This window comes from Lissotriton vulgaris, chromosome 7 (assembly GCF_964263255.1).
Source record: "Lissotriton vulgaris chromosome 7, aLisVul1.2, whole genome shotgun sequence".
Lineage (NCBI taxonomy): Eukaryota > Metazoa > Chordata > Amphibia > Caudata > Salamandridae > Lissotriton > Lissotriton vulgaris.
This window is the reverse complement of record NC_141695.1, coordinates 1,725,171,101-1,725,193,840: the sequence shown is the minus strand read 5'-3', so window position 1 is coordinate 1,725,193,840 and position 22,740 is coordinate 1,725,171,101. Positions and strand designations below refer to the sequence as shown.

Genomic DNA, 22,740 nt, shown 5'->3' with positions numbered 1-22,740 from the left:
TACTGGTACTGAAGCCATTGATCCAGGTCCTCTTGATCCAGGTTTTCCTTGTTTGGGTCCTCCTGAGCCTGGTCATTTTGGTCCTAGTCATCCTGCACACCACTATCCATTCCACTTGGTCTTCCCGATGCTGGTTGGCCTTCGTACCTCAGATACTCCTCATCCTAGCCCTGCTACTCATAATGATTGCTTTACCCCACTTGGTAATCCGAGCCCTGGTCTCCGAGGCCACTTGGTTGAGATCCCTCTGTTCCACATTTTCCTGGCCCTCCTGATCCTTCTCAGCCTGGTCGTGGTACCCCTATTGCTGTTTTCCATTGTCCTGTTCCTCATCATCTATTTGTTCCTGGTTCCCTCTGGCATTGGTAACTCTGGTCCTCATAGATTAGGTTTCCTTGGGCCTTGCTCTTCTTGTCTAGTCCTTGTGACTCTGGTCGTCCTAGCCCTCCTAGTGGTTACCCTTTTCACCCTTATTCTCCTACTTTTTATCCTCCTACTGCTTCTTGCCCCCTCCACAATGACTTTAGTCAGGTACAGCCCCCAAGCCTATCACACAGATTTATATGCTTTTAGCTTCCAGATTCCTTTTGCTTAGATAGCAGCACTGTCAAGTACAGAAATGGGGGCCCGGTAGAGAGAAGGAGCTTGCCCACTTAAAAATTGCTTAACGTTCTAAAAACCAAAACGAACATTCCCAAGATGCATTGTGCAGGTGACTTAATTGTCAGTGTGGGTGAAAGGGCGCTCGTGACAGGGGACCAATAAGCATCAATGATCTAAACATACTCGACTGGGTGAATATTCTGAAAACGTGTATTTATTCACAGGTAACAGAGTGAACACTTCCTGTGAATTACCCAGTCGCATTGTTTACCTGTCTCCTGTATTCACTTCCCCATTCCATAGAAGCCCCATTACAGTGTCTCACTCAATTTGCCTCCTGCAAGTGCCCTAAAGCACTGCAGTGGCGGCTCTCGGCTCATTGCGGCCCTGGGCAGGGAGAGTAGGTAGGGGGCCCCGGAAGAGGGGGTCTGGGCAGGGCGGAGCGCGGAGGCCAGTGAAGAGTGGGGGGTCAGGGTGTTTGGAAGTGGAACAGAGCCGGAGGCCTCCAAATCCCTGCCAGGGGCCGCCACGCAAATATGTATCCATCCTCAGAGGATTATTATATTAAGGATATATATTGGCGTGGTGGCCCCTGGGGTATGGTGGCCCTGTGCAGGTGCACAGCTTGCACATGCCTAAGGCCGCCCCTGAGCACTGTGCCCCATACACCAATTACCTACTGTACGTGTCCCTCCCTCTGGGGCCCAGGTACCACCCATCTGTCTGCATTCCCTATTTGCTGCTGCTTGTTGACTGCTGCTGTGTTCCCAGATTTGAAATACTAAGCAAGCACAAATCCCCTTAAACAGCAGCCTAAACCTGACACAAGGCCTTCCAAAAGAAGAAAAAAATGAGCCCAGCCCTCAAAAATCATCAAAAGGAGATTCATGAACATTAAAAAAAATGTATTCTCATGAGTGAATAAAACATTTACGTAACATGCTTTAAAACCATACTCAGTATTCTTTGCTGACAAAGTACTCCCTGACAAAAGCACACAATATCTGAGTGCAATATCCTGAAGCTTCTGTTTGATTTCTACATGTCTTATTCGAATTTTAAAATAACACATTTTTTTATTCTAAATTGATTTAATTTTTTTTTAATCTGTAAACAGCTTCGCTTAATTTGTGCACTTGCCTTTTTACAAACTATTGTACATTGGTATGTGCACTTACTTTGAAATGCTTCATACTCCTTTTGGCTAGCTAAATAAAGACCTCCTTCACACTATTTTTGTGGCCGCTGCTCAAATTGTACATCCTCTCTATTTAGCCTATCGCCAGCTAAACAGCAGAGATAACATACTATTTTGCAGACTGCTGGGTAAATAGCAGAGATCTTGTACTTTTTGGCCTGCCGCCGGGTAAATGAACACTTCCATACAGAAAACTTACCAGCTACATGAGTTTTCCAGGAAGTAGACAAACAGCAATTGGGTACTGGCTATATGGGACTCGCCTATGGGGATGACTTTGGGTCAAATGGCTGGTAAGAATACAAAATGTCTTCCTCACAAGCTTCTTGAGGGTAGGCAGAGGGACCCCTCTTACTGCCTTAAGTGGGAAGTTGAGGGGAACATCCATGACAACGCAGTCAAAACACCACCACACGTCTTTTAGAACGCAAGTCGTTACTCCGACTTGCGCTGGAGGGCGCTCTAGACTAAGGAATAGTAGATTTACTATTCCAACACCTTCCCTACTGTACGTAGGCTGGTGTCGGAATAGTAAATTAAACTATTCCTAAGTCCAGCACCCTACAGCGCAAGTCGTGGTAACGACTTGCGTTGTAAAACCTGCTTTGTGATGTACCGCAATCTAAAAGATCGCGTTGTAACATCATACAACCGGAGTTGAGAGTGACATCAGTCGAGGATCTGGCCAAACTCAAGAAGCTAGATTTTTGGCTGAGACTCAAGGCAAACCTCTATAGAAATTCTACAGATGAGCATGTAACAACTTGAGGAAGTTGGAAGTGTAGGCAGTCCTTGCAGTGGGTGGGACTAGTCAAAACCAGACTAATAGAGCTTGGCTTAGGAAGCTGGTAGAGGACTCTGAGAGCCTAGAAAATAAGGACATTGTCATATCACAGGACATGACCAAGGGCATGTTCCTAAATAGAGATCTCTTACAGGTAGGGGCAAGCCACGTGGCCTACTTGGGAAACAAATCGACTGTAGGATTTGGGGGCTATTTCTTAATTTGAGTCAGTGGTTTATGTCCAAGTCCACTGCCTCTCATTTTTGGGGACTGGCACAGAATTCTTCTCAAGAAACCTTGATCCAGATTAAGAAAGAAAAAAACATAAAAGGTTAAAGCTGGAGGAAGAGAAAGATGGTTAACCAGTCACAAAGGGAGAAAGTATTGATGAAAAGAACCTGCAAGGTTGAGGTAAAAGGGCAGATAGAGTTTGGTGGTGGATAAAAGAGGCATGAAGTGGAATCAAGACTATGCATTCTTGGTATTCTGTACCCCGACCTTCAAAAGTACAGGCTGCGGGTGGCTGACCAAAAAGTTGAGCCCCGGCACTTGTTCTTATACAATTTAAGCACTGTATCTCACCAATATTTAGCAAGCAGATATGTGACAGTGGTACTGAATTTCATGGTGGATTAGTTGCCACTCGCCACAGCAACATGCTGGCGGTCATTTGGTGCAAGGTAGTCGAACACTTGCCTGTGTGGAAGCACACCCTAAGAATCCCCAAATCATAGCCTTCCCGTCTGCCATTTATGCAGCTGTTGAGGATGGTTTGGCTCATACCATTTCTAAATAACAATGGCAGGAAGACAGTGAGGGGACCTATGAGACTAACATTAGACACCAGTAACATGCCCATGGCTGAGCCAGTTGCCCAATACATAAGCAGTGCAACAAAGAAGGAGGGTGATGAAGGCTGTCTCCTAGTCCTCAGAAAACATATTCACAAATTGTGAGTCGCAATCTCCAATGTACAACAGTGTCTATGTCACTGTTTGCGATTCCCAAATGGGTCGCAAGGAACCTGCCTCATTAATGTTGATGAGGCAGGTCATAATTTGCGACCCATTGGGAATGGTTGGCACTCACAGGGATGGTGACTTGCTGGGGTCTGCAGACCACTATGTCTGTGATTGCTTTTTGAATAAAGCAGTATTTTTGGGAAATGTAGCTCGTTTTCGTTAAAGGAAAATGGATGTATTTTTAAAAAAAATTAAAAAGTTATATTTTCAGTATTATAGAGTGGGCAGTGTTGCTCTAAAAAATGATGAACGACCATTGACAAAGGGGAAAGGGTCTCTTGGGACCCCTTCCAGTTTGAGAATGGCTTGCCACCAACTTGAAGTTGGTGGTAACTGCAAATGTGTTGTGACTGCATTCCTGGTTGCAAAACATTCATACATACTAGTGCAACTTGCTATTAGGAAGTGACACCCTGAGCACGCCCCTTCCTAGTAGCGACTAGCAGAACCCTATTTTGTGAGTGGGTAATAGGTTATTGACTTGCAAAATAGGGTCGGTACGTGCCAAAAAGCATTTTGACGGTCGAAATTTGCCGGATGGGCAGTTTGCGAGCAGTAAAATTCTTCGTGCATCTGTCCCTTTGTGTTTACTGTCATAGAGTAGAACTTCAGTTACAGTCTGCTACTTATATAACATGCACATGTTCCAATGGTGATTTTAGGTCCACTTGATCGTTATGTTACCTATTGTTATGTTAGATATTGTTGTAGCTGATGTTGAATCTAAATTCTCATCAAACAGCGTTGTTTGTGTAGTAACCTTCCCCAAAACATGCCCTTTCTTTCTTTCTTTTACTGACCAGCCTTCGATGAATGTGCCAACAGCATCATACCCTTCGCACACTACTGCCACAGCCACCCCGAGGGCTACTTTTGCTCATGTGCCCACGGGTACACTTTGGGCAAAGACAAGGCATCCTGCGAAAAGACGGGTGAGTGTTGTGTTGTAATGTTAGCGGTAATGATAATAAGCAAAATTAAAACTAGAAGTAATAACACTATTAGAAATCAAAATAAGAAACATTATACAAATGAGAAAATAAAAATAACAATAATGGCATTTAAGTTAAAGTAAAAGTAATGTAATTATAACAATTGTAATTATGAAACAACTTTATACTAATTATATAATGATAAAAACAGCAATATAAATAAAATAATAGCATTAACCGCAGTGCAAAAAACCATACTGAGTCTAGAAGCCCAGTATATAAATGAACAAGGGGAACCCAGGAACCCTGGGACCTGGGAAATAAGTGATAAAGAAAAACAGTGGTCCATTGAGGGGGAAGTGTGAACCTCTACTTCTTCTGAAAATATTGGTTTAACCATCAACAGACTGATTCCATTTCAAACCAAAACAATTGTATTCAATTTGTTCGAGAGCAGAAAAAATCATTGAAATTTCATAAGCAAGTGAATTTAAAGATAAAAAGGTAATCTCAAGTGGCGCCGGTGCGCAGTGCAAGTGAGATAAGTGGGTGTAAAGTGCGCTGGTGCTATATAGGCTATGTACATAAATGGTGACTGTCAGTCTGACATAGAAAGAAACTCTCCAGAATCAAATAAAGACATTGCACTATCATTGTGTCATAGAAGCCCAGAGCAGGTTTGCTGGCATAGCACAAATGATAAACAAACACATGGAGGAGTACCAGCCTAAGACCTGAAGAGGTCTCAGTGGAGTGGGAGGGGGGAGAAGAAGCAAAAGAAAAAGAAAAGGGAATTGTCCTTTTCTAAGAAGACCCCTCACTCACCAACCTGGTTGGTGACATGCTTCATCATCGGGGTCCCACCCGAACAGCCGAGTGCCGTCCCGGTGTGCTGCGACACCTGACTACAGTGAAGCGGGTTTTTTTTGTGTGGAGTTTAAGGAATCGCAAATTACGATTCCTTAACTGCAATAGCAATTTGAGAAATCCCAATTAAATGCGAATTCTCAAATTGCGAGTGCCTTGAACCTTGATGCATCGCAAATGCCCTTTTTGCAGGCGCAAACCGCCAATTTTTGCGAATCGCACCATTTGCACTCGCAAAAATGGTTGATGCATGTGCCTGTGAGAGAAATATCCATTTCTCCAATCCACGAGCACATATGCAGTTTTTGCACATTGATAAACATTTGATTTGAATTAGCCATCAATTTTGATTTTTTGAATTGAGATCTGTGTTTCTAAGCAGAAATTCTGCTTTTTTCTTGAGCTTAATGTACTGTTCCATGTTCAAAATCATTGTGAATCACAGTCTGTTCATATTGTTACTCCTCACCGATCCACAAGTGATTGGATTTTAGTTTGATATATGCTTTTAGACTAGCGTAATCTCTCACTATTTGATGTAATAGACTGGGGCACTGCACGATTATTTATTTTCACTGTCTACCAAACACCAATTTTTTTTCTCCAATTTCTGTATCCTTCTTGTCGCTAGGGTCTATGGTCATTTTACACCCACTTATCCCTCCTCCTGTTCTGCATTTTGACTCATGCCCAGTTTCCAACAAACTCCTGCCCCCTGCTTGACTGCAGCTCGCATCTACCTGTGTCCCGCCTTGCGCAATCCCTCAGGGTTGGATCAGTGCAGGATACAACCACTTTAGGCTGAGGACAGGTGACAGAAACAGATAGGCCTCAACCCATCCAGGGCTGAAAGTAGTCCCAGGGAAGTAGCACACCATGTTCTTATAGACATATACATCCTGTGGTGGTCATACGTATAATGCTCCTCTATACAGCGCTAGACCCTGAAGAACCGGAATATTTCTGGCACTTCTCCTCACAACATCCAAGAAAACTATGAGTTTTTATCCATTATATTTTCAAATTTGTACTTTATAATGAATGTTTTGGACTCATTTAAAATACATTTGTGGAGGAAAAATGAAATGCGCTCGCCATGCTTGGTCAGTGGAGTATCGGGCTGTTGTTCTTCCATGTCCAGGTCTGCTTTTGACTCTGCCCTCTGCTTGCAAGTCCCCTGCCCCACCTATCTTCTCTCTGTATCTAGTTCCCCTACCCCTCCACCAGCTCCTTCCTATCCTGCACAGCACTCTCCCTTTCACTTCGAGGTCATAGCTCCATTCTTCCCACGTGCATCCAATCTTGCTCTCCTTCCTCTTGTTAACCTGTGCTTTCTGTGTGTGGTTGAGTTTCCTCCTCGCCTGGCATGCTCCTGCTGAGTCTTTCTACTCTCCTCTCATTTTCACACATGCCTGCCCATCTCCCTCTTCTCTCCATGGCCCATGCTGTTGGGCTTCCATTAAGCTGATGCAATGGACAACGACTGCCACATCACATGTATTCTGGAGGAGGACAATGGTGGACCTCAGGTGAATCAATGTCTTACTTGATATCATCATGATTCTTAAACCTCTAGGTTTACTCTGCACACCAGAAGTGCCATCGCATGCGAAGCAAGAGCCCACACTAACAAAATATACAGCAGGCCAGGTTGTGAACGTGACGTGTCTCGAAGGGTATGAAGCTGTGATGCCGGTGAGTAAGACACAGACGTTGGTCACCCTCCCGTCTACTGCTTACTTTACTAACAAATTTGCTTGGCTGTCACTGCCCACTCTTTTGCAAACTTTCTTCAAACTGAAACGAGCTGTGAGCAAAGGGAGTAAGGAAGAGGTGTCATTCTCCAAAATCATGACTGGGAATGTTAGGTGATGTTCAGACTATTATTAAGGTAGTTATGCTTGATAACATTCAGACATGAAGACTACACAGGACATTCAGACATGAAGACTACACAGCTGCAAGAGGCCTTTGAATGCACAATAGAGGAAGACATCTTTGCACCATCCTTTCTCTGCTTCTCCATTTACTCTGTTTTAGGGGATCTTCTCCAGGTATATTTTGCTTTGCTCAGGACCAAACTCTGTCTGTATCTCACCTTGTACCCTTTAGGACAGTAGCAGCAAGACCTCCTATCTGGCAACGTGCAAACCGGATGGGGAGTGGAGTCAGTACCACCACTGTCAATGTGAGTATGTTGACTGATCATGTCAGGTCTTCTGCCAGCGTGTCGTGGAGCAGGGTAGTGTTGACTCAAGTGCCAGGTGGAATGAAAAGGCGTGTAAAAATGTAAAATGTTGTATACTTGTAAAGCGCACAGCTGCCCACACCGCAGGCGTCCTGGCGCTGTATACTGCTGGGGAACCAGTCCTGGCTATCCCTGTGAGATGGTCCCTGCTGGGCACCTCCAAGGTGAGACCAGGCATACCCTGCGTTGTGAAGATTAAGCAAGCTATTGCCCAGAGTTGCAGAGTGGAACCCAAGGTTAGAGTAGGCACCGAGGCGAGAATTATCAGGCCCGCGGACATTTTGACCCAAGACCCTGCCGCATTGGGAATCGAACCCTGGTCCCAGGCTGATCTCAGCTTCCGGGTCTGCCACCTCTAACCATTGAGCCACACTTCTCTGATTGGAAGTTCTTGCACAGGACCCTGCATATCTACACTTTAACCTGTGGGACATTGTTACAGGTCAGGTCAGCAAAGGAAGGGTTTCTCCCTTTGCTCCAAAATGTGTGTTGGGGTTCAAGTAGGAGAGAGGACATACTTTTGGTTTGTCAGGACACACACAGCACAATCATTTTCTAGAGCACAACAGCTTCTTAAAGCTGGACCAGGTCATCCTAGGAAAATTGAGTTAAAGAGCTCCACAGCCCAATTGGCTGAGAAGGTATGTGGCTTTCATAAAAGAAATGCCAATATATCAAGATAATACCCAAGTCCAGTGGCACCAAGGTAATAGCTGTCAAGGAAATTGTGTTCAAATTCCACTTAGTTGTGTCACAAGAGAGAATATTTACATGTCTTCACAAAAGTAAACCGTGAATTAAGTAGTTACCTGTCCATTCATGGGCTTTATAAAGGTTAAAAAAGTTCATTTGAAATTAACACAAATTGCTATTTATGGCTCTTGAGCAATATTGGGAATGTTATTTAAAAGTCATAACGAAGTTTAAATATTTTGCAATATTTAACTGGAAGGTTCATATGATTGTTAGAGGTTTTCAAAGTCGTCCTTATAGTTAGAAGTTTTGGAAAAGTGTGTTTGTAAAAAATATTTTTGAGCTAGAAATTGTCAAATAGAAAATTGAAAACAGATTCGCATGATTTCAAAATGTTCAAATTGTGGAAAAAGGTTTGAAATTGAAATATTTTTAAATTAAATATAAAAAAAGTGAATTCCAAAATATATTCAGGAGCAATGAAGAAGTACGAAGTATTGGCTTATAAACCAAGGGGCCCATTATGATGACGGGCGTACTTTGTCCGCCCCTTCCCATGTGCACCCCCCACTCCATCCGGAGTCCCTTGGGGCCTGCAACGGGCCCCGCAGGGTGTCTCTGCATGCCTTTTCGTGGCAGCATTGCCGCCACGGAAAGGCATTGGAAAATGCCCATGCTAATATGGCTGGCGGTGTCTGATAGACACCGCCAACATATTCAACCTTTTCCGCCCCGGCCGCAAGGCGACCGGGGCGGAAAAGCGGCGGATGGTCTTTCCGTCCGCCGCGGTCCCCCAGGCCATACTACTATGGCGGGAGGTCATTCCGGGTAGGATGGCGGGCGGATCGCCCCCGCCAGGCCGGCGGTGGCTACCACCAGCCTGGCGGGGGCGATCCGCCTGCCTTCCGAATGGACCCCAAATTCTGAATTTTTAAAATGTTGCAATTGCTAATTAAAAAGTTAAAGAAGTTTTTTAAAAGCGTTAAAGAAATATACCTGAGACACTGAAATGAAACACATCTTTCTGAGTTTTGAAATCAGTTGCAGTAGCTAATACATTTTCAAAGACATTAAAAGCTGTTAAACAAGTTGAAATTCTGTCCAGTTAGAACATTTGTATAAGAGCGATTAAAAAATTGCAGTTTTTTGATAAAAAATTCTAGAATAACTTCAAAATTTCAAAAAATAGTGCACTTTTAAGAAATAGTTTAAAACATATCCGTAGTCTGTAAATACATTTGTTGGACATTTCAATTGAAAACGAATAAACAGTACTTTTTCCAGATGAGCACATTTTGAATTGTAGCATATTCCATGACATTGAAAAATGATGTCAAACATTGGCTTACATAATGAAAAATGGGAGAGAGAAATTGTCAAGAGAGGTGATATGGAAGAGACTGTCGAGAGGTGATGCTCTTAAGCAGAAAATCGATGACCTATTTCATTTCCTCTTTAGTGATGGATTGCGGCTCTCCAGTTGAAATCGATAATGGCCGAATCACATATTTATCAGATGGCGAATTGAATACTTATGGAGCAGCTATTCAGATCAACTGCACGTCAGTCTACTATGAACTGAACCCTCCAGGAGACGGTGAGCAGTCTAGGTGCACATATGGGTGCCATGGGTCAGCATATGCAGATCACGTATAATCCAATGTAGCCTGGTGTGGTCTGCAAAAAGTATGTTCTAATTTTGAGTAAATTGTCTGTGGGGTTATGAAGAGATGGGAACCATATTTAGTTGTAGAACCTGGTGGAATTTGTGAGAAAGGGGAAATGGCTAACAGTTTCAATTGAGTTGCACAACATTATTGTATACTTTAGCAGGACTAGTTAGTCAGCTCTTGTGGCCAACCAAAGGGGCTGTCCTCCTTTTTAGGGCACGTTTACCTCTTTTTCTACAGGTCAATGGGTACTAGTGCTCTGAGGTCAAAGCTTGCATCCCGGGCACTGTTGTAGCAGCCAGCAATCAGCTGGGTAGGTTTGGAGTACAGTATGAAGGTAATTTGATGGTGCCCATGTGACTTTCCACCAGAGAGTCAACTCTTTAGCACATGAAAATTAGGGATGTTTGCGACCAGTGTCCTGCCCAATCCTTTGTTATCTCTGCCTAGACAAGTCGGCAAAATGTCCCAGGGCGCTGCTTATGGCTTTCCTGTGTCTCTGGGGAGATCTATGTGCCGTTTAGCACAAGAAGGACTACTTACAAACTGAATTTGTAACACAACAATGCAGGGCTCTTCTTTAACGCACATGGGGCCATATGTAGGTAATCAGATATTACCAATTCCTAAATACAGAATTTTACCGATTTGGTATTTAGGAATCGGTAAATGTGATGTAGGTAATGAATCGGTAAATTTTACTGATTCAGTAATATTCGGTATTACTGATTCGGTATTTAATGGGAATCCATTCACTATTACTGATTCGGTAAATACCAAACTGGTAATAGGGGGAACATATTCAAGGGTGACAGGGTGTCACATTGACACCCTGTTGCACCCCTCAATCGTACATGTGTGCCCATGTGGCACACATACATGCCCTAAGGACATGTATGTCTGCCACATGGCACTATTAAAAAAGCACAAATTTGCTTTTTTAAAGGTTTTCGATATTTACCACCAACTACAAGTTGGTGGTAAATAACGAATCCTTAAATGAAAAATGCACTTACTTGAGTGCTCCCTACATTAAGGATTCGGTAATTTACCGATTTGGTATTTTAAGAATTCGGTCATTTACCGATTCTTTAAATTACTGATTCGGTAAATTACCGAATCCTTGAAACCTGCCTCCTACATCTCAAATCCCTAAATACCGGTCGGTAACGGTGAAATTTACCGAATTTCACCGTTACCGACCATTAATGCCCCACCTACATATGGCCCATGGCTTCCTTCTGGCCATAGCCTTTGCAGACTCCATTTTCCTATACATTATGTAAAACATCTTTGAGGTAAACAACACCTTCTGTTTTTCTGTATGACATTTTAATGCTATTGCCCACAGAAGAAGAGGACTGTAATTTGGTTTTGCTAACCATTTCGAAAGTTTAATGATATGCAGGTTTCACATTATATTACATGGAAAGAAGTGCCAATTTATCATGAAAAAGATTAAATCCATTGTACAGTAGATCTCTAATGTTTAGGTTTAAGGTTTTGAATCATAAAATATACACCAACCTGTAGTCTGCACTGCCAACACATGATAGAGTGCTAGTAAAGTGATTATGACCTCATATCAGGCACACACCCAATCCGACGATAACGTGCCAGCTCCATGAGGTAATCATGTTTATTCCATGAAATGGAACTTAACAAATATTCAAATTTATTTTTTCATATCTATAAAATTAACTTATTTGAAAGACCGGTAGGCTTGTAAATAGCTTAAGGGCCTTTTGTAAAGTTTTGTGGATGGAATACGTACTCAAAAGGTGGTGTATAGTTCATCGCCCGCATTACAACCGCCTAAGGCTATAAATGAATGCACTTGTAATAGAGTGGACTGGACATCCACCATGTTTGTGATGGAATATCCTGTCTGCCAAAATCTAAATAAGGCCCTTGATCACATTTTAGAGCAAAAGGGTAGTTTCAAAGGCAGCCTTGATGTGAAATCCCACTTGCTGTAAGCGGAGCTGTCAATGGATGGTTGTAGGGTCACTTGTGGTCTGTCAGAGTGGGGGTAGGGTTGCCTTCTTCATCTCTGTATAAGCACAAATGCTTGTTTTCTCTAGGTGTGTACCACTGTTCTTCAGAGGGACTCTGGAAGCCAAAAGATGTACGAAGCAATGTGACAGAATGCACTGCAGGTAACACAGGAGATGGTTGGGGAAGGAGGTGCTGCCTTGGATTAGTCTTGCATGTAGTGAGGGTTAATTGGCAGTAGAGAAGGAAGTCTGGATCAAACTATGGAAGGAAGGATGTAAAGTGGTGAAGTATAAAAGCAACATGGGAGGGTTTGATGCCAAGGGTGTTGTAGAGAGACATGGGCTAAGGGAGAGGAATGAACGGATGCTTGGAAGTAGTGAGGGTTATATGGAAGACGCATAGAGGCAGAAATTGAGGTACAGATTGAGGGAGAGAGAAATGGACAGGAGTAGGGGTGTACAAAGAGAAAGAGGTGCAAGGAGGTAGGGAGAGACATAGGGAAGATGAATGTGGAGAGGGTGGTATGATTTGGCGGGAGGTCTTCAAGGGGGAAAGAGAGCAGAGAAGTTAATGGTTGAAGTATGGAGATGTGAACAGGAGGATAGACGGAGGATCATACGAAGGCAGTGATACATGCACAGGGCTAGAAAAGAGGTGCGGATGGTCAAAGGGAGGTATTGTGGTAGGTAGCCTTCAAAGGAGAAGCGAAGGTAAAGACATAGAGGGAGGATCGCCGATGCAAGAGATATGAAGGCAGAGATAAATGCACAGAATTATTAAAGAGGTGCAGTTGAATGAAGGGAGGGAGGTACTATGGTAGATAGCCATCAAGGGTAGAAAGAAGCTGAGGACTTACATATAGACATATGATCAGAAGAAAACAGTGAGCATGATAGGTGCAGGAGGACATGGTAAGGCAGGGACAGGTGCACAGGGTTAGAAGAATGGTGCAGATGTTCTATGAGAAGATATCATATGTAGAAAAATTAATTAGACATTAATAGCATGCCCTAAATATTGTTTAGAAAATATCATCTTATTGGGTGTAGATTTTCTATTATTATTGCGAAAGGATATTTTTGTGAACAATATTTAGGACACAATATTTATGGCACACAATATTCTGGCAACTATATTCTAGTATCACATCAGCGTAGATGAAGGGAGGGGGTATGGTGGGAGTGAGGACTTTAGATGGGAAGGAACTAGAGAGCGGGTCCTAGGGGCCAGATGAAGAACCATTTTAATGGTTGCAGATGCTGCAATGCCATCTCTGAAAAGCATTTCCCATTTTTTTACATCCATTTACCAATTCAGAGATTTCTTTCTGACTCGGTAAATGGGTTTAGAAATGGAATATGAATCGAAATTTGGAAGGGGCGTGTTGTAGGCATCCTTCCAAATTGTGATTGGCACCCTGAGGTATCAACAGTCGTGGCTGGCATGACTCACGGGTGGGAGGTCGGTTGGTCACGCAGGGAGGGGGTCATGGGGGGAGGGAGGATTCATTTAGCAAAATAAAAAAAATAAAACTTACCTTTGCCTCACGTCCCGCGTCGCGTGTCCTGCTCTCTCTCTGCTTACAGGAAGCAGAAGCAGGCCTCTCCTGCCCTAAGCCAATCACAATGCTGCAATGGCAGCATTGTGATTGACTAGGACTAGGACACTGTCCGCACAGGCATCTATGGGGAGGCCGTTATCTCCATGCAGGCTGCATAGAGCCTACATGGAGAAAACGGGAGAGTGCTATTTACTGGTTTGGTCGGCTCTGAGACGGACCAAACAGTCAGCGCCCATATAATTGGGCTAGCCACTCCTCCCGGAACCGCCCACCCACCCACCCCCAACCAGGCATACCCTTCTTCTGCTGTCTCGCAGTGCGAGAAGCAGAAACGTAAAATGGTATTTATACCATTTTACATTTCTGCTTCTCACAATGCGAGAAAGCAGTGGGCGATGCTCCTCCACCCACGTGGAGGAGCCGCCACTGGCTGTAAAATAAATTGGTTGATTCCATGCTTCCTTTTCCAAGCCACTACATTTCTAGGCAATTCCAAATCAGCCAGAGAGACATAAATGCTGTGCCACCTTTGGATCGGCTTTTGGAGATTGACCTCCCCCTTCTTCTCTCTTTCCCAGTGTGTGGGTTCCCTAGTATCCCAATTGAAGGAGAAGGACGTGTGTTTCGAGGAAGCAAAGCCCAACCAGGTAACTTCCCTTGGCAGGTCTTCATTCCCAATCCGAGGGGTGGAGGAGCCCTGATCTCGGACGAGTGGGTCATGACAGCTGCCCACGTGGTAGAGAAACTAGAAAGTGTTGACATGTTCATTAATGTAACCGACCTGGAGAAGATGGACTTTACAATTCCACTGACTAGCAAAGAAATCTTCATTCACCCAGACTGGAAAGAGAACATTGGCTCTAAGTCACCTACAAACTTCAACAACGACATTGCTTTGATCAGGCTCAACGAGAAGGTCAAAATGAACCAGTTTGTCTCTCCCATTTGCCTTCCAGGCCCAAGTTTACAGTACGAACCTCAGGAGAAGAAAATTGGGTATGTATCTGGGTGGGGGAAAACAGAGACCAACCAAGCATCATATGATCTAATGAAGGCCCCCATCCCAGTGGTGGAGATGCAGAACTGCAAAGACATGGAAAGGGAGAGAGGTAAAAAATTCCCTCAGGACATGTTCACCAAGAATATGGTCTGTGCAGGGGACAAACTGACGAAGACTGACAGCTGCCAAGGGGACAGTGGGGGAGCGTATGTGTTCAACCACCCTGATGACAACTCCCGCTACTATGCAGGGGGCATTGTATCCTGGGGTCCCCGGGTCTGTGGTAAGTTTGCCCTCTATACCAAAGTGGGCAACTATCTCCAGTGGATAAAGGAGACTATGAAGAAGGCCTGAGTGCCCTCTCTCCCTAGTGAGGATGTACAGGCAGAATAAAATTAAGTAAGCTGTTAAGGGCACAGTCCCTTAATCCCACATAATGCAGAACAAACACACACACTGCACTACATTACACCACCCTTGAAGACACTATTGGAGACAGGTCTGAGTCAGGGAGGGACTTCTTATCTACTGCATCGAAAACAGACATACTCTCTTGCACATTGGAAAAAACAGAAAGAGACCTCTCACCTCCAATGCAACAAATGTAGCATCCTTCCCTCTACTGAGAAAGTTGAGAACAAACTTTCTCCTCCTGGAGAATTCTTACAGCAGACCTCTGAGCTCCCTCAGAGAAATGACCTACCTCAGACCTCTCATTCCTATAGAGACATCAAGAACAGGACTCTGACTTCAGAGAGAGAAATTACTTTTCATCTCCTAAAGAAAAATCAAGGACATCCCTCTCTCTTCACACAGAGGAATGAGGGACAGTCTTTATACTTCACATGGAGAAATCAAGGACATACATTGTATCTTGTACGGGGAAATCTGGGCCATGTCTATCACTTCCACCCCCAATTAGAATTCAGGTATATACCTTGGATTTCACACCAATAAATGAGGGAGATCTGTATACCTCATATTGCAAAATAAGGGCATACCTTGTACCTCATACAATTAAATCTTAGCCGTTGCTATTGCCCAGCGCGAGAAATCTGATTTATACCTTTCTCCTCACCCAGAGAAATGTAGGGCATCTTTTTAACTTAAGGACATACTTTGTACCTCTTACCAGGAATTGTGGGCCACTGCTATTGTCCTCAATGAGAAATCAGGTATATCCTCTTCACCTCACAAAGCAAAATGGGAGTTAGATTCAAACATCTATGACAAATTCAGATCAGACCATGCACATCAGACGAACAAATCTGGGTCATACCTCTTTCCTCCCACAGATAAATCAGGACCCCAAGATATCAGAGACATACGGACATACTCATAAAGAACATAAGAGCCTTCCTCTCACTCACACTAAGAGAAATAATACTCGAAGAGGGTGGTAATTTGCATGTATTTTGCGCCCACAATTGCGGACCCAAAACATTATTGCGAGTCGCAAAAAATTGTGACTCGCAAAATAGGGTTTGTACATTCCCCATGCTGTTTTTGCATGCGCAAATGGGTTCGCAAACTCGTTTGTGCATGCAAAAATGGTTGTACATCTGGCCCATGATTCCCTACAGATTCGCAGGCTATGTAAATTGTGTAAATTGTAGCACTGGATGGCTTCAAAAACTTATTGGAAGGTGAGGTAACTAAGAGGCTTAGTGGGCGAGGGGCACATTTCATTTCTCCTTTGAGTGCAGGGCTTTCTGAAACCCCTTGGTACTAATTCATATTTTAATCATTTGATTGTCATTTTAGATCATATTTTTTTTATTATCACAAAAGGAAAAGAAAACTGCTATCTGATTAATGAAATGTATTACAATTTACCCATTATTTTTGATGTTTAATTGTGTTTGAAAATGTATGAATACAGGGTGTATGTAACTGAAATCCAGAGTGTAATTTATGCAATCAGAGGTTTCAGGGCTCTCAGTCAGGCAGATGAAATGCAGAGTTGAGAAGACATTGTGACCTTGACATGGAGTCCTGAATCCCTGTAATTTAACATGAGTAAATAAATATTTTCTAAATAACTAAATTCTACCTAGTTCCTGGGCCAGAAGAGATTAGCTTACATTTATACCCAACTCACCTACTGAGAAGGAGAACTCCTCTAGTGACATCTAGCACACAACAGAGAATTTATATCTAGGCTGTCATTTAGAGTTGGGTGGTGACATCAAACCCACCAAAAGTTGGCTTGTCCCTCTGCCCTGATTCTAAACCACTTTTTATCTGACCATGGCACCTCAGCTGGGTCTGCCACTGAAAACCCTTTGCCGGCGCCCATCCACCGCAGGGCAGACTCTTTCACTGCCTCTGAAGGATACCACTGATTAGGGCGGGACTTCTAATGGTGCAGTGTCGGAGGAGCATTTTCAGCCAAAATTGGGGACTAACCTCCTCTCCTACAACAAATAAATCAAAGGATAAATCAGTGACAGACAATTCACATCAGGGAGAATATTCACATCATTCAAGGAAGTGTAGGAGAGACCTCTCATGTCATTAGAAATTAATGCATTTTGTACTTGTAAAGCGCACTTATACCCCAGCCGGGGTTTCCTGGCGCTGTACGCATGCCGCTGGTTTTTCCCTGTGAAATGTCCACTCCTGGGTACCCCCAAGGTGAAGCCAGGCATCCCAGCGCTGTTGGGGCCATTGTAGAGATTAAGCAAGTTATTGCCCAGAGTTGCAGAGTGGGACCCGTGATTAGAATCAGCACCGAGGCGAGAATTATCAGGTCCGAGGAAATTGAGCCCAAGACCCACAGAGGCGGGAATTGAACCCTGATCCCGGGCCAGACCTCTGCATCAGGGTCTGCCGCTCTAACCACTGAGTCACACTTCTCCACATTAGGTCCAGGGAACCTTTGCAGAAAGGAAGCTGTTGCAGTTTCTGGCACGACAAGTGTACCCTGCATCCGCTACTCCGAGTGGGGCCCACTATCGTGTGCTAGAGCTCTTTCAGCTACTGTACCACCCATGTCTTGTTTATCCCATCTGCAGACTTCAAACTGCCTTATTTACCCCATAATCATCAGTTTCTACTTAGGGATGATGATTGGGGATGGTGTGTCCATACCCAGGGGAGGCAGTGATCGGGACAGGTTTTCAGTTAATTCAACTTTCACAGGGTGTACTACACAAGGAGCCTGTCATTCAAGATGGGGAGGACTGCCAAAGACCATTGACCCCGGAGACTGTGGGAGGAGGGGTGTCTTGATTCACACTGTTTGGGAGTGTCTGGGGGCCATGATAATACTGGAAGAGGTTACTGAAGATGTCAGAATTTAGGGTGATGCTCAGTCTGATCTCCCTAGGCATATGGGGGAACAGCCCCTTGATTGTTATGGCTTGCTCTTCAGTAATATGATCCTGATGGTGGTGTGGAAGGGTCTACTCAAATGCTGGGGATAGAGGTTGCTGCCAACCCTGCAGGAGGGGGAAGAAGGCATGGAGGGTGTATGGGGGCAGAGAGGCTGGTATAGCAAGGGGCTGTCCACGTGAATTGGGGCACGTGGATGACAGCAAGAGACGTGACATGATGAGGATACGAGCGAGGTTGAAGGTAGCAAGACACAGGAGTGTGGGAGGTTCCAAAAGAGATGAGAGGGCGGCGAGGGGTGGGAAACCACCATGTACTTCTCCACCGAAGGATGTGGTACAGCCTGGAACTAATACATGAGGACTGGTTCTTTTTGAATGCATTATTTAATAGATGCATCATAAAGTTGGGAGGGGTTTATTTATCTGTTTATCCATGTATGTAGCTTAATAAAAGTATATATGTTTTAAATTCTCTGTTTCCCTTCCTGCCTCTTGATTGCTGTTTCCTTTTTTTTTTTGTTGCACAAGCATCATATGTCAACTGTCGTGAGTTGTATATTTCTGTGCCCCCCATTGACCTGCCTGTCATCATCTGTCCCCTTACCATACATCACCCTTTACATAGGATGCTCTTGACCCATCCTTTAAATGGCAGACCCCCTGGTATATTAGCAAATATGGAGTGTTTGTTTCTGGGGCGGGCCCTATTTTACTAACCCTTCTCCTCCCCTGCCATAACACCCTCTTCGCCTTATTACAACCCCTCTGCTGCCTTTATGCCCTCTGCATCTGCATGTCCGCGTCACTTCTGACTTCCTGGCTGTGTTCCGATGTGTTGATTTCCAGACTCCTGTGTTATAGCACATTTTCAGTTTCCTCTGGATGCCGTAACACGATGATGCTGATTTGTCCTCCAGCTGACAGATCCCTTCCTAGTCCACAGGTAAATTTACCCCCGCCTGGGCCTTCAGATACCAAGGTCAGATGTCCAGAAAGGGTAACATTTAATGGATATTGAAGTTGAACTAAAATACCTTGTGCGCGACACTCTTTGGTGTTCTTGGGACAAGAGAAGATGACTAGAGTGAGATGTTACTGGAATAAGTCATACCAGGATCAGACACAATATCAAAGGGAGGTCAGTGATTAAGGACAGCTAACTGCTTACAAATCAGCACAACTTCACTGCTCTCATGAGCCCCAAACAACAAATGATGAGGCGGGTTGAAGCAAAATTTGAATCAATGCAATAATAAATATACCGTAGCCAGGACAGGACAAGTGCATCTGTGTTTTGCTGATCTGAGCAGTGCTTTCGATCTGGTAAACCATAACAAACTCTAGGAAACACTTGTGGACCTAGAAGCCCCACGGGGTATCATCAATTACCTATCCCAATGGTATTCCCACCTTACAGCACAGGAACGATACTGCCCAAACGGGGAGTGCACAGACAGCTTTAAGGTCACCGGTAGTATTAGACAGGATTGTGTCCTCGCCCCCCCTGCTCTTCTCACTTTATATAAATGGGGTGGATGCATGCCGACAAGAAACTAAAGCTGATGTCCCCTTGGACGGCACTCACCCTATCCCTATTTTATTATATGCAGATGATGGAGCCCTTCTTTCAAGAATAGCTAATCGGCTGCAGTTGCTGATAGATACATTTGTAAAAATTATGAATGATGAAGATATGAAAGTTCATTTAAAGAAAACTGTCACCATGGTAGCTGGAAAAGGCAGAGCAAAAAAGAGTATACATCACATTAAGGGGGAAATACTAGGGGAGACACAAAACTTTACATACTTGGGTATTCAGTTTACTTCATCAGGCTTTTGGGAAAGTCAATTAGACATATCAAAAATGAAATTTTCAAGGGTGGTAGAATTGATTTTTAGGTTCTCTAGTAATATAGGCCAAAAACCGATTAGAGAAATGTTGCTGCTGTACAAAAGTAAATGTTTACCAAGTTCTGGTTATGGTGCTTCCTTATGGGATTATACAAATCGCGCAAAACTGCAGACACTAGAAGATCTGTTTCTGGCACGTTTACTGGCAATACCAAAATCTAGCTCATCGTACATATCACATAAGGAACTGGCTGTCCCCCTTTTAGAAGATGATCTACATATCAGGCCTGCAATCCTGTGGCACCATATATGGAGTAAAACAGAGACACAGTTTACGAAGGAGATAATTCTAGACTGTCTCAAGCTAGATGCCTGGAAGAAAATTAAATGGCTGTCCTAAGAAAATTGGACCCTGAAATAGGCGTAAACGACACAGCCAAAATTCTTACCTACTCCAATAAAGAGTTCAGGACTATACTTATGGGACAAAGAGAAAAGGACAGAGAATTAAATGAGAGTAAAAAAATCTATGGTAGCTAGTTACCTGCAACATTATGTGCATGAAGGCCAGTCAAACTATCTGACAATTGTTAAAAACAAAGCAAAACCAAGGGGGATGATGGACGGAGTGTTGAGCATTGCAAGCACTCACCCCCAGTTAACTGATCTCGGTTTAATCCATCATCATTCTTTAGTTCAATCCGCCACCCCAGTTCAGACATGGCCATATGCAAATCAGTATGACCCTGTGCCTCATGGGAACAGTCCAGCCCGAACTGCTAAGCCATGTCTTCCTTGGACTGGAAGCAAGTATCCTGGGACGGGTTTCTGGCTTATCATCCGTCATCAGCCTGGCTAGCTTAAATCCAGTGGCAAAGTGAGCAAGGGACCCATGTCTGGGCATACCCTGCCAACTTAGGGCGAACAAAGCAAAACCAAAGGGGGAGATGGACGGAGTGTTGAACATTGCAAGCACTCACCCCCAGTTACCTGATCTGGGTTTAATCCATCATCATTCTTTAGCCCACTCCAACACCCCAGTTCAGACATGGCCATATGCAAATCAGTCTGACCCTGTGCCTCATGGGAACAGTCCAGCCCGAACTTCCAAGGCATGTCTTCCCTCTGGACCGGAAAAACAAGCATTGGAAACTTTTTTTAGCCCCCCCCCCCCCCCTTTGCAGTGGCAAATATGTCTTTTATAAGGACGCTTTTCATTATTTATGTGCCCTGGAAAAAAGTGATATCTGCTTGTCTGTTATAACTTTTATTACAATGGCTATAGGAAGAAGGAAAAATTAGCATACCTCGAGGCTCTAACATATGAGTAACTAGAGCAACCCATTATTTCGTAATTTCTGACTTATTATTTGACTTCAATGTCTACCGCCCGGAAACCGGGAAGGGTCTGAAGCCACCCGATTTCGTGATGTTCTTTAGACCCTTATAGAAGCCTTCTGTCGGTCAATAAGAGTAGAATTTATGCTGCAAAGTTATAATTGTTAGGGGGAACTACCATAGGGAATGTATCTTAGTGTGTGAATATGCTTATAGATTGTTTTTAAGTTATTTTGTGATTACGATATATTACTGTATACCTTATGGTTTTATGTCTCTATAAACCGATTAAAGTATTTTAATATCGAATATCGAAGACATGCATGTTTACCGCATGAGTAACTAGATCCCCCAAAATGCATCGGGACATAAAAAAGGGTGCTTTGAAACCTATAATTTGGATGCAAAAGACAAGGTATGAAATATAAAACTGCAAGCTCCACAATGCAATGGGAAACCAGAAAGCGAGGAAGGACTATTATACATGATAGTTTGTTGGAGTGGTCACTCGTTTTTAGACTGACGCCTTAGCTACCTATTAGCTGATGTCTACACGCTGCATTAGATGTTCCTTTACAACACTATCGACCAGGTACTAAATCATTATGCTTTATGAATCGCTAATCACTTATAAATTTGCACTGCTTGACTGAGTTCTTTCATAGGTTGAAATCTGAAACTTTTAAATTCGAAGTCAGTGAAAGAAGAATGCCTCACTGGTTATCCTGCGACTCACAGAAGGCTAGACAGACTTCGAACCCTTCTCCGAAAACATTCCCCAATATGGATCTATAATTTCTATGTGCCCAAACACACCACATGCATTTTTGGTTTCACCCCCCCCCCCCAAAAGTAGATGGCTTACCTAGCTGTTGGAAATGGTGTTGCATCCCTTACACTCCTAGAGACTGGATTATGGGATAAGAGCCTTCTAATAGCAGAGAAATAGATACAGTGGCTTTTTAAATGCAAAAAGGGAAGGGCTGTGAAGAAACTCTAACACTACACCACTGCACATCCCTCTTGCCGCACTGATCGGGCCACATCTTCAAGGAACACAGTGCCAAGGTAGAGGAAGAAGCTGACCTTCAGAATCTTTCCAGTTATCTCTAAGTTCAGAGGAGTTTTTCTCCTCAGGGTTGGGGGAGGAAGAGCAACAAGACCCAGATGCCTCACAGCCTCAAGGAAGACTTTGAGCGAAAGTCCCAAAAAATACATCAGACTAGCAGGACAGCCTTGAACCAAAACAAAGTAGTATCCCTGAAAGGGACAAAGCAAACTACAAAAATCCCATCCGAGCACATAGAGTTGTTCAAAGTCAATTATAATCTTGAGATCACAAGTATTTTCTTTGTCCACTTGTAATCCATAGACGTCCGTTCAGGTCATACGAAATCCAGTTCGTTCTCATCCAATGTTCAATCCGAGTTCCTAATACAGCCAATGATCCCATAAATCCAATCCTCGGAAGCCATGGATACTCTCCATGCTTAGCACGCTACTTTTCTACTTCAAACTGTTGCTGCGACTACCATATCAGACCGTTAATATGGGTGGATGACTCCGTGGATCTCTTGCGATTAATTACAGACTGTAGATCATTACTGGACCTCAAAACGGACCATACAGGATGCATT

General features: G+C 43.7%; 1 protein-coding gene across 1 annotated transcript in view; it reads left to right on the top strand.

The window, feature by feature from the left end:
- The window catches only part of LOC147706448 (complement C1s subcomponent-like), a 41,265-nt gene extending 26,090 nt beyond the window's left edge, over positions 1-15,175 (top strand). Inside the window, exons 4-9 of the mRNA XM_086932958.1 lie at positions 4,411-4,539; positions 6,983-7,101; positions 7,519-7,594; positions 9,807-9,944; positions 12,102-12,176; positions 14,155-15,175. Of these exons, the coding sequence (XP_086789084.1) occupies positions 4,411-4,539; positions 6,983-7,101; positions 7,519-7,594; positions 9,807-9,944; positions 12,102-12,176; positions 14,155-14,930 (1,313 nt within the window). The 3' untranslated portion in view covers positions 14,931-15,175. The remainder of the gene's footprint in view (positions 1-4,410; positions 4,540-6,982; positions 7,102-7,518; positions 7,595-9,806; positions 9,945-12,101; positions 12,177-14,154) is intronic.
- Positions 15,176-22,740: the final 7,565 nt, after the last annotated feature.